At 42.3% G+C, this 12927-nt stretch overlaps 1 protein-coding gene and 1 pseudogene across 1 annotated transcript in view; one reads left to right on the top strand and one right to left on the bottom strand.

Annotated features, from left to right (window-relative positions):
• Nucleotides 1–2099, bottom strand: part of LOC126494728 (lysozyme C-1-like) — a 13664-nt gene extending 11565 nt beyond the window's left edge. The window contains exons 1-2 of the mRNA XM_050132139.1: nt 1964–2099; nt 193–357 (exon numbers count right to left, since the gene is read on the bottom strand). Of these exons, the coding sequence (XP_049988096.1) occupies nt 193–357; nt 1964–2099 (301 nt within the window). The remainder of the gene's footprint in view (nt 1–192; nt 358–1963) is intronic.
• Nucleotides 2100–6429: 4330 nt separating this feature from the next.
• On the top strand, nt 6430–7463 carry LOC126494719 (cytochrome b-c1 complex subunit 8-like; annotated as a pseudogene).
• Nucleotides 7464–12927: the final 5464 nt, after the last annotated feature.

Raw genomic sequence — 12927 nt, 5'->3', positions numbered from 1 at the left:
GGTAGGCAGGGCATTCTATCAGCACACTATGCTCTAAGTCTACTGTCTTCCTGGCTAATTTTGATGTGAATGACAACGACTTTCTAGCAGTCAGGACAGTCTGCCCAGGTTCCTGGTGTTCCTTCAGTGCTGTCTCCTGCACTAGGAGCAGGTGACTTGTTTGCTCTCTGAACTAATCCTGCCCTGTCTTACCGCTGCAGGATATCCCACAGGCGTTCACTGCTTTCGGGGTTTTGCCATCATTGCACCAGTATCGGCTATTGATCTGAAATATCCCGTAGTCGGTGCTTTGGCCTCCAGAGTTGTAGTTTGTAGCCTTTGTGTTAAAATTGCTCTCATGCTGAGCCAAACACACCCCTAGAAAGAAAAGAATATTCATCAGTAAGCGGCGACACCAAATGATTTACACTGGATACCAAATTAGCTTCTTCTCTTGCTGTGTTTTACAAGTGATTTATTTATAACTACAAACATATGATTAAAATATAAAATATGATACTACAAGTTCAGATCAGGTCTGGCTGTGTTCCTCAGGGAAGTCCCTGGTCTCAATGATCCTCCTGCCTCTGCCTTTCAAGTAGGTAGAACTGTTGTCCCTGTCAGCAAGTGAAAATTTTCAAGTGCTCCATACAGAATCTGCATGAAGACAAATCGATTTGCACTGAGAATAAATGGGATGAGGTCCTTTAAATATTCAAATATTTGAAACCGACACAGTGGTACTCAATTATATTCCCAGCAGTGGTTAAGGCTGGTGAATCTTTATGGGTTTGAGACAGCCTGGTTTACATAGCGAGTTACAGGCCAAACAGTGCTATAGAATGAAACCAGTCCCCCTGCTTCCGAAAATAAAATAGCCATTTCTTCCACTGTTTCTCCTCCTTCCATCTATACTCGAAACCCCTCTGCCAGAAATAGACTCATGAAGAATAATTAGGTGAATTTGATAAATTAATATCAAATACATATGCTAATAGAATATTTCCTATGAGAAAACTAAGGATTTCCTAAGATAATGCTCTAATAACCAAAGTGAATTTGCATGTTAAATTAGAATTCTTTTTTCTTTTCTGTGGCACTAAGTATTCTAGTTTTGCACAGAACATGCAATCTCCTGCCTCAGCGTCCCATTGCTTGAATTCCATGAGCGTGTAGCACCACAAATGCTGGTGAGAATATTGAAAGAAAAAGTAGGGAAAGCTATTCTGCAATCCAGCCAAGTCATATGTTCATCAATCCACCCATACATCTACCCAACCATCTATCCAATCATTCATCCATCCACCCATCCACTCATTCATCAAATCTTCCATTTGTCCACCCATTCATCCACATATGCATCTCAGATCACTTGTTCATGGACAATTAGTTATTGAGCAGTAACTGTCTTAATCTAATCTGCTAACCACACTAGTTATAATGTGATCATGGGAGTAAGCCATGAACAACTTTTCTTCATCCATGTCCTCCACTGTGTAGGATGAAAGGCCATCTCAGAGTGAAGAACACACTAAATCATTGCATCCACAGTGTGCCACATCATTTCAGCAGCCTCTAGGGGAAATCGGATCCCTCTGCCCTGCAGAGGAAGTTCAAAAAGCTTGGAAACATTTCTCTAAAACTCTCCATACCATAGTGAAAGACAAATGTCAGTCACTCCAGCTCTGAGTCCTCCCTTGTATTCTCAGCCCCCTGTGGACTGCCGAGTCTGAAGCAACCTGAAAACCCAGTGACACTCTAAGAGCACCTCAGGTTCTATTGCCTTAGCCTGGCACAGATGCCCCCTCCCTTGCTCTCCTCACCCCAGTGTCTGTGATAATAAAGACAAATGCTGGTGTTTTCAATCAAACCAAGCGAAACACACGGCAATCCGACAAGCTTATTGACTCTGGGTCCTGCTCTGCTCACTCATCGCTTTCTTATACCTGTTCTGTAGGGGTTGCTGATGTAAGAAGAGACTTACAGTCTGCCAGGCTGACTCCCTTGTAGCCATCCATCCCATGTTCTTTCAGAAGTTTGGCTAACGCGCAGCGTGTATAGACCATCGCGTCAACAGTGACAGAAAGCAAGAGCAACCCTAGGGCTAGGAGAGCCTTCATTTTGCCTGGGAATCAACTCAGCAGCTGCCTGGAGCAAACTGACACCAGTATTTAAGCATCTTTTAACTCCCTTCATCCTCTAGTGGTTTGGGGGATCTTACCTGTGAACTTCCAAGCAGGAAGTTCTTATTGATCCATAAACTTGAAAATAATTTTTTTATTTTCTCCCAGTGTGTGAACAGAGATGTTCTGTCCTATAGACGATGAAGAAATGAGACTGTGTAAAGACTTGGCTCACAGAGAACCAGATTGCAATCCTCCTAAACAGGAAGCCCATATTATTTTATCTTGAATATGGCCAATATAAAGAGAAAAGCGGTTACGCTTTACTGCTTAAAATAAAGTGTGACTATAAGTCATATGTCTTTTAAATTTTAATTGTTTTCTGTGTATTTACCATCTTGCATTGTCTTTTTCACTACAAACTATCTCGCATAGACCTTACCAGATAAATAATCTCTTAGTATTTATGGTAATATGTCTTTGCTTAGTCAGTTTTCTTTTGTAGACTTCTAGATTGTATTATACAGTTTATATTGTTGCAAACCGGTGTATTGGTTTTTTTCTGTGACAAGAGATCACTGTGCAACCCTGACCGGCTTGTAAATTGTTATTAGAGGAGAGTGTACTTGAACTGTTCTGTCTCCTGAGTGCTGGGGCTAAACATATGTACTACCATGAACAGCAACCAGGGTTTTTTTTTTTCTTTTTACATTTAAGTTACTTATCTAAGTCCTTTCTGAGCATAAGCAAAGGAAAAACCAATATACAGGTCATCATTTGATATAAGAAACAGTGTCTTTAAAGCCTTTCAAATTTCTGTCCACACCCTGAATAACAGTTTAATATAGAGCTGTGTGCATCGAGTCTTTTTGTCGTATTTTGTTGGACTTTCCCCTTCTAAATAAAGACACAATTTGCAATGTTGTGAGAGTGGAGCAGGATGGGAACAGAACTTCGTGCAGTGAGGTGCTGCAGCAAGAAGATGTTGAGGAAGATGTGTAAGGCAATGCAGGTGTCTGGGGAGAAAATGCAGTTGAAAGAAACTGCACCCCAAACTGATGACCCGAACTACAGTAGGATCTAGACTCTTACCCTAGATATAACGGGGAAATATTCATGAATATTTAACTGCGGTTTGGGGCATTAGAATATTTACCTAGTGTACACGAAACATTGAAATGCGTTCTAAACCCCCATAAACCTAGGAATGGTGCTGGAAGCCTATAATTTCGATATTCAAGACAGAGAAGCAGGAGGACCAGAAGGTTCAAGGTCATCTTTGGGTAAGTATCGAGTTTGAAATCTCTGCCTGAGACCCTGTGTCCCTCTGCCTTCTCAGTTCACAATTGGGGCTGGGCTGATGGCTCAGCAGGTAAACTGCTTTCTGTGCAAACATGGAGGCTCAAAGGTTATTACCCAGAACCCATGTACAATGCCGTGTGACACGGTGCTCAGCCTGAAATCCCAGCACATGGGGTAGGGAGACAGGGAATTCCTAGAGTAAGCTGGCCAGTGGGACAATCCAAAATGGTGAGCTCCTTGATCAGGGGAGAGACCCTGCCTCAAAGTGTCATGTGGAGAGCAACTGAGAAAGACACTGAGTGTCCAGCCTTGGCCTCCACAATAGTGTCTTTGTGAATGTGTGCCCATGGCCTAGGTTGCTTCATTAGCAAGGCTTGGTGTTAATCACTTGAGCAAGGGCAATTACCAGTGGCTACACCACTGAGGAAGCCTGCTCCTTTCCCCCTCTGCCCAGCAACCATTTTCTGCTGATAGCTCTTCTGGGAGGGATGAGGTCTCACACACCCCTCCCTCAGTGACTGGGTTCTGGGTCAAGATCTAGCATGAAACACACGCTGTTTATGATCTAAGGCTTGGGGGTACCTCCCTCCCAGGGTTATCACGTGTTTGCCTCCTATAAAAGCTGCCACTCTGTAGAGCTCACCACACCATGAACTGTGTTCCAGTCAGTGCGATGAACTTCCCATAAGTGCTGTGAGGCAAGAAGGATGTTCTGTGCCTTTGTCCTCCCTCAACCGGGAGTCTGGGTAAAAGGCATGCCTAGCTCAGTATAGCTGCTAGATAAATACTTTAGACGCTACATTACCCACTAACAGGCTGGGAGTAGTCCTGCCAGTCCAGTCAGGTAAGAGAATCAAAAGGTAACTGTGCTTTAAGAGTCAGAATCAGACAACAGGCATCAGCGTCACTGGGCAGGAGGCTTTAAAACTCTTAGTGGATCTCCTAGCTTATACCTATGGCTCTTCCTTTAATATACACTTTGATTCTTATATCTAAGGCCCCTGTATAATCTACATACTAATCCAATTAATCTAAAATACAGTTTAACATGCCACTTGGACTCTTGTGTATAGTCTCCTAATGCAGGAGTACAGATTCCAGCCTCTGTCACAAGCACCAATATCCGATGAGCACAGGATGAAGGTGAGGGGGGAGACAAGTAGGTAGATCAGGGGGAATGTCCCTATCTGTGGACCCCTACATCCCTTTGCCTTCTGTCCTGTGGAATTCTTTCCTTCATATACTGTAACCAAATCAGGAATTATTAGGTCATAACCTGCTGGTCTTCACATGGTCACTGTAAGACAAAGCAGCTACACCTTCCCTAATACATGGGTCTCTATCTCTCTTTAGCTATAAGAACAGTGTAAAGTTAATATTCCTTCCTTTTTTTTAAAGATTTATTTATTTATTTATTTATTTATTTATTTATTTATTTATACAGTATCCTGTCTGTAGGCTAGAAGAGGGCACCAGATCTCATTATAGATGGTTGTGAGCCACCATGTGGTTGCTGGGAATTGAACTCAGGACTTCTGGAAGAGCAGTCAGTGCTCTTAACCACTGAGCCATCTCTCCAGCCCCATCTTTCGAGACAGGGTTTCTCTGTAGCTTTTTGGTTCCTGTCCTGGAACTAGCTCTTGTAGACCAGGCTGGCCTCGAACTCCCAGAGATCCGCCTCCCTCTGCCTCCCGAGTGCTGGGATTAAAGGCGTGCGCCACCACCGCCCTAATATTCCGTCTTTAATCTCTGCCTCTGCAAGCAGGCACAGCCCTAATGCTCACCCACATTCTTGAGTTAGGGCCTCGTTTCTCATAGTGAAGTCACACATCTTAGAATATTGCGCCCCTCAGGAAACTTGTAAAAGTAAGGACTTCTGTGAGTTCCCTGTACTCGTCCTTCTAATCCATCCCGAGATGGATTCCCTGTTGTGGTGGCCACCATTATCAAAGCACCTGTTTACCTGAAATCCATCTCAGCACCTGTCTTACCAACCACCATCCGTATCTAACAGTTATCTCTACAGCCCGTGGCTGTGGTGCCCTGAAGACAAGGGCAGACACAAGAACCTGCTGACCTAGAGTAAGAAAGAAGACAAAGAGGAGCAGAGTAAACAACAGAGAACAGTTCTTTCTGCGGCCCTTGATGAACTTCAGAGCATCAGTGCGGACCCCATACATGGACCAGGTGGAACAGAGCAAAGGGAAGAAGGAAACAGCAGAAGGACAGCCCCAGGGAGGATGAGTGCAGTCACCCCAGGAGCAGAGAGTTCTCTCATGTGCCTGGGGCAAATGCACAGCAGAGGCCAACTAGGCTCTCGCTGCTCAGGCTGTGGCATCAGTCACGGCTTTGGAACACGGTAACCTTTAGTTGGGCTCTGTTTTCTTTGTTAGAAACTGGCACAATGGTGGCAGTGTGGTAGAAATAGCACTGTTTACTCAGGCCTCTGGGATATATTGAGCTGTCATTTCTGTCAGAGTTAAACTGCTTCCTGATGCAAAGGCCAACTGAGTGAGGTCAGACTATAGCTTTGCTTAAACGAAGGTGATGTCCAGAGATGGGATTGTGTCTGGAGACTTGGGAAGGAAATTCGCTGCCTTCTTTTACCTAATTTTCACTGAGTAGGACTTTCAACTCAGAAACATTACTTATTTAAAGGCCAAAAATTGATCACTAATCTTCAAACCAAATACACTGGTTTTGACTTTCACACACCCAAATTCTGGGCTAGCAACCCAGGCAGTACAGGAACCACCAAAATATCACTTCTGGGTTAGGAGTAAGACTTCCTGCATGCACTCACAGGAAGTCCCTGACCCAGGAGGCAAAAAGCAGCCACTTAAGACAGTCTGTGTCTTTAGGGACACAACAGTTAAAAATTGCAATTTTATGCAACTTCTCTTGCCATTTTAATATTAATACAAAAGGGAAAGCAATATCTCAGATACAAGCTCAAAGAGTGATCCTATGAATTCTAGTTCAATAAGACTCATTCTAGAGGACAATTGCAAACAGACCTCTGAAGATGTCCTCACCGTTCCGAAGGGTTCTGAACTGCAGAAACCAAAAAGATTGTTCAGAAGAAAAAGAAAAAGAAAGGAGTACAATGCCTTGGATTCCCAGGGACCACCTCACTCCCCGTTTTCATTCTCATTCAAATCAGAAGAACGAAATCTATTTCGACTATGAGTGGGAGTAAGCTTGTTAATCGTAAATGGAAATTTCACCTTCTTTTTCTAATTTTTCATCTTGTCCTGAGCCACAATTCTTATCAAGTGCAAAGGCAGTAATTCTCTTTCTGAATTAAAAAAAACAAAAACAAACCACATTTTCTGTGCAGAAATTTCCAAGTGTCTCAAGAAACTACAGTCAAGAAACAAACAAAAACAAACCAAACTCCAAAAACCTACAAAAAAGAGGGTATCTCTCAGAGTGGGTCCAGTCTCCTCTTGAGACAGACGTTCAGTGGTTATAGCTGAAGCTGAGGTCATCATCCAAAAGCAGGAGGTTCCTCCCCTGAGCTTCCTGACCTCTGAGATAGAGCAATGTGTGCTCTCTTTACCCAACAGCTATGTGCCCTTCAGACGATTCCCTCCATTGCCTCCATCACGTAGACATGAGTTGTAGAACATGCCTTAGCACTCCTGGTAAATGTTCTTAATGCAATCACATTTGTCTTTTATAATATAATGTATATTTTCTCTCTATAAAAATTCTATTTTATGATTTCATTGAAATTTAACATCAGGGGGCAGTGGGAGTTCCTTGCAGGCCTAAGCCACACTTGTATCCTCCCTCTTTAGGGCCGCTGCCAACACGGGGCGCAAATTCCGGAATCTGAGGTGGATGCCTCAAGTGATCTCCTACAGCTTGTCACCCTTTGAGTTCCTTCCAGAACTACTTCAGCAAAGGCATCCCCCAACGTGCTGCCCTGCACCCACGAGCGCATCCTGCAAATGGCGCCATTTGTAGCATTCTATCCTGATCTACACCTGAGGGAGCCAAGAGTTTGAGCCATCCAAGAGGAAAAACCCTGCCATATACAAAAGTGACAAGTGAGCAGCACGCATTTGGATGACAGTTTCCCACCCGAAAGACCCTTTTCTGCAAGAGGAGTCTATATTATAGTGTTCTGAAGATACAATAAATTACTTATGTCGAGGGCAAAAAGAAAAAGAAAAAGGAAGGAAGGAAGGAAGGAAGGAAGGAAGGAAGGAAGGAAGGAAGGAAGGAAGGAAGGAAGGACAGAAAGAAAGAAAGNTTTTTATTTTCGAGACAGTGTTTCTCCATAGCTTTTTTTGGTTCCAGTCCTGGAACTAGCTCTTGTAGACCAGGCTGGCCTCGAACTCACAGAGATCCGCCTGCCTCTGCCTCCCGAGTGCTGGGATTAAAGGCGTGCGCCACCACAGCCCGGTTTGAATTAATCTTTCTAAATGATTGCTTTGACCTGTCTTTCATATTAATTTTGGATAGTGTGTGGTGATTTTTGGTTGGTTTTATACAGCTCTAAACACTAAGTGACTAACTGGAAAATCGGAGACCTCAGAGGCAAATGAGTAGAACTGGTTGTTTCAAAGGTAATCACGAGTATTAGGATAAAAATGTCTTTTCTCCTTCTTGAGATGATTGCCACAGACAGAAACCATATGGAGTCCTACCTGGAGGTAGTTATGTCAGGGGGAACTCAAGTTGCTCCAGTGCAGCTGGTAGAAATGGGTCCTGGCTTATTGCTCAGAATGCAGGATTTTATTTTATCAAACAATTTGCATATGGCATTTTAACTCTGATTATAACCACTCTGTCCCTGGACTGGTGTTTCTTTAACTTTTTTAAAGGATGAGAACAAAGGTCCACACGTTCATATAGGACACCAACAATAGAACAAGGTTACAATTCACCAAAGTTCAATTCAGGGAGGCAAGGGGTGTGGTGGGTTTAGATATGGAACATAAAGAAGATATTCCTTAAAGAGTCAGAAATAAGAGTAACAGCTACCTGCATCCCTGAGTTCCCACCCATCATGAATGACCACATCATGAAAGTTCATCATGGAGTTTCTCCTCCCAGCTAACGTATAGTATATTCAATAATGACCAAGAATCACTAGCAGTTGGGAAAAGTCAGAAGGGTATAATAGCTGGAGTCCATGATAAGGATCATGGATTCCTCTGCCTACTAGAGTTGTTAACATCCTATTATGATTGCCTGCCTATTTCTTACTAGTTGACTCTGCTCATTGCCAAGGCCAGCAGGTGATCTCTCTACACCAAGATGATGATCATTTTCTGCCTGGAAGAGAGTGTCACACTCCAGCAGCTGGGGATCTACCTGTGTTAGAATGCACTCTGCCACTGAGATACATCCCAGCCCATCTGCTGTGCCTTGAGTCTCAGATCCCGAGTGTCACCTTGAGTCTCAGATTCCGAGTGTCCAGTTCATCCTCTGCAAAGAGTGATTGTGCCATTCTTCCTCTGGAGTGTCTCCCTCTTGGGAAAGAAGAGTAAAACATTGAAATGACTTCTTTGACAACCTTCTAAGATGTCCTAGTGTCTGTGGGCTGCCACGCAGTGTTTTACTGTTTTCCTCATTGGAGGGTGAAACCCAGACTGCCTTTCCTTGATCTCTCCTTCGGTGGACCCTTGGGGTTTGTTTCCCCACATCTCAAATTCCTGTTCTTCATGTATGGGTTATACTTCCTGTGCTTGTTCTTCGTTCCTGCCTTTTCCATGTACTTTCAGATAAATTGAGAAAGCTGGAACCTTGTGTCCAGGGCACTTCTTCAAACACAGATTCCAAGTGTATTCTATACACTTTCACGTATTGTGAAAGCTTTGGCCTTTGAAGCAGGTTTTCACTGAGGAGCACAGTCAGATATCTGACAGGGTCCCCTAAGCCAAGGTCTGACCCTCAGCACCCACATAAAATTGAGTCTGGGGGTATGCATTTTTAAGACCAGCACTGGGGAGTCAGAGACAGGCAGATCCATGGGGCTCACTGATCAACCAGCACAATCTAATCTGTAAGCCAGTTCCAATGGCAGACACTGTCTCAGAAAGAATGCAGACAGCTTCCAGGGAACAGCTCCTTGGGCTATCCCCATACTTCTGGATACATGCACACACATGGACAGGTTCACTGCTGCATATACCAACACACCACCACACACATGTCAAATTAATAGAAAATTAAAAAATAAAGAGCTGGTATCATTAAAACCTGGTGGGAGTTTTTTTTAACCCATACTCAAATGCACTCCATACACAGATACATAATTAAAATTAATAAAAAAGGATATTTGCAACAAGTTGTCATTTTATAATAAAAGAAAGTTTTTGGCATATTTACCAATTAATTGTACATGGCCTTCTGGGGTTTTCTCCTGAAGATTTCCATTCTAACTGTTTACTTGGGGTAACTGTGGATATTGTTGTAGGTTTTTTTTTATGGAATGAATTTTATTAAAAGGATTTCTGACTTATGCAAATAAAGATATTACCACTGAGTCAATGGCAATGGACCAACTGGCTTCTATGTGTACATATTGATGTACTCTTTGTATTGAGAGATTTTAGAGTGGATCACTAATATCATTTTTGTTTTTAAACTTTTTAGTTTACAAGTTCAAAGACATTATGTGATCCAAAATAACATAGATTTATGTATTTAAGATGAAACTTATTTTTAACAAGAATCAAACAAGATTAATCAGGATGGAGGCCTTGAATGGTAGAACTTGAATTTATGCCATGATGGAAACAATATGTCATTTTTAGTGTATGAATATAATTATTCAATGCTGGTCTGTTTTTCCAATGTGGGAAATGAATCCAAGATTTGTGACATTTTATCAAGTGCTCAAAAGAGTTGGACTATTAATTCCTAATCTGTTAAATTGCTTTAAACAATGAGCACATAAGTTAGCAGTCAGCCACTTAGGAAACAGGCTCCATTTTGCTCCTGTTTCTCGTTTACCCTGATTGTTTGAAGAGGACACCAAGGAAGTGTGACCTTTCCCATAACTACTGCTAGAGCGAGAAAGAGAGAGGATGAGCTGAAGTGGAAACACACAGCGGTTAGACTCCACAGTCCTTGACATACTTGATGAGATCTTGGTTTTGACAGTGGGTTCTCCATGCCACCTTGTGGAGGAAATGGGACAGGGGAGAAATGGTTAAACTTCCCTCCTCTGTCACACACGTTCTCTAACCTTGCGGAGAAGCAGTGTACCAGTGACACTAATGGTGATTAATTCTGGGCCAGAATCTAGTGTGAAACACGGCTATAGCTGCAGGCAGAAATGGCTACTGATGATGGAGCTGTGTCTGCAGGGCAGTTTATTCCTCCTGAACCTGAGCAGAGCACAGGATGATCAATGTCAATGGGATGTCTCCTGCACGGAACAGTTAGCTCATTCTACAGATAGTATGGAGGTTTGAAAAGGAAGGAGTCATGTATGGGATTCTCAGAATTCAGAGAAATCCCTAAAACTAACGATGTAGAGAAAGGTCCCAGCTGTGCCTGCAGAGCTCAAAATGACACTTGGGTCTCAGAAGGCTCACTGCATAGATCAACAGAACCCACAGTTTCCCCTTCCCAAGTTCCCACATATCATGGTCTAAAACCTTCTCTTTTTTCTTCTCTGTGACACTAAGTATCCTAATTTTGCAGGAGATTGAATATGCAATCTCCTGCCTCAGCATTCCATTGCTTGATTCCATGAGTGTGTAGTACCACAGATGGCTAGTGAGAATATTGAAAACAAGACCATTAGAATAGGAAAAGCTATTCTGCAATCCAATCAAGTCATATGTTCATCAATCCACCCATACATCTACCCACACATCCATCCAATCATTCATCCATCCACCCATCCATTCATTCATCCAATCAATGAATGAATCCATGAATGAATATCCATCCATTCATCCACACCTCCTCTGCTCACTCATTGCTTTCTTACACCTGCTCTGTAGGGGTTACTAGTCTAAGAGACTTACAGTCTGCCAGGCTGTAGCCTGGCAATCCATTTTGTAGCCATCCAATCCATTTTGTTTCATAATTTTGACTAATGTGCAGCATTTATAGACCTTGGCCTGAACAGTAACAGAAAGCAAGAGGAACCTTAGGGCTAGGAGAGCCTTCATTTTGCCTTGGAATCAACTCAGCAGCTGCCCAGAGCAAACCGACACCAGTATTTAAGCATCTTTTAACTCCCTCATCTTCTAGTGGTTTGGGGGATCTTCCCTGTGAACTTTGTACAAAACAGGAAGTGCTTATTGATCCATAAACTTGAAAATCATTTTTATTATCTCCCAGTGTTTGAACAGACATGTTCTGACCTATAGACAATGATGAAATGAGACTGTTTAAATACTTGGCTCACAGAGAGCCAGATTGCATTCCTCCTAAACAGGAAGCCCATACTATTTTATCTTGAATATGATCAATATAAAGAGAAGAACAGTTACGCTTTACTGCTTAAAATAAAGTGACTATAAATCATACATCTTTTAAAATTTAATTGTTTCCTCTGTATTTACCATTTGTATTGTGTCTTTCACTTCAAACTTTTCACATAGACCTGCCCACATAAATGATCTCTTAGTATTTATCATTATATGTCTTTGTTTAGTCTGTTTTCTTTTGTAGACTTTCTTGGTAGTATTATAAATTTTATATTGTTACAAACCGGTGTGTTGGTTTTTTTTCTGTGACAAGGTCTCACTGTGCAACCCTGACTGGTTTGTGAATTGTTATTAGAGTAGAATGTACTTGAACTGTTCTGCCTCCTGAGTGCTGGAGTTAAACATATGTGCTACCATGAACAGCAACAAGGTAATTTTTCTTCTTTTAAATTACTTATTTAACTCCTTTCTGAGCATAAGCAAAGGAATAGAAAACCAATACATTGGTCATCATTTGATATAAGAAACAGTGACTTTCACGAAGAATTAGAAACTGTAATAAAAAATCTCCCTTCCAAAAAAAACCCAGGACCAGATGGTTTCAATGCAGAATTCTACCAGAACTTCCAAGAAGAGCTAATACCTATACTCCTTAATGTATTTCATAATATAGAAACAGAAGAGTCATTGCCAAATTCCTTTTACGAAGCTACAGTTACCCTGATACCAAAACCACACAAACACCCAACCAAGAAAGAGAATTACAGGCCTTTATCACTCATGAACATCGACGCAAAAATCCTCAATAAAATACTGGCAAACTGAATCCAAAAATACATTAGAAAAATTATCCATTATGATCAAGTATGTTGAATTTAGGAGCGGCAGGGCTGCGTCCCCGGCACCCGGCCGCCAGCATGGCTAGTTTATGCCCGAAATAATTACACGGAAACTGTATTCTTTCAAACACTGCCTGGCCCGGCTAGGTCCAGTTTCTTATTGGCTAGCTCTTACATATTGTTCTAACCCATTTCTAATATTCTGTGTAGCCCATGAGCTGGCTTACCAGAGAGGATCTTAACCTGCGTCTGTCTGGAGTGGGAGCATCATGGCGACTC

Source organism: Alexandromys fortis, unplaced genomic scaffold (genome assembly GCF_014885135.2).
Source record: "Alexandromys fortis isolate MF-2015 unplaced genomic scaffold, M_Fortis_MF-2015_v1.1 scaffold_375, whole genome shotgun sequence".
NCBI lineage: Eukaryota > Metazoa > Chordata > Mammalia > Rodentia > Cricetidae > Alexandromys > Alexandromys fortis.
Note: the sequence above shows the minus strand (reverse complement) of the source record. Positions and strands in the feature narration are given on the sequence as shown.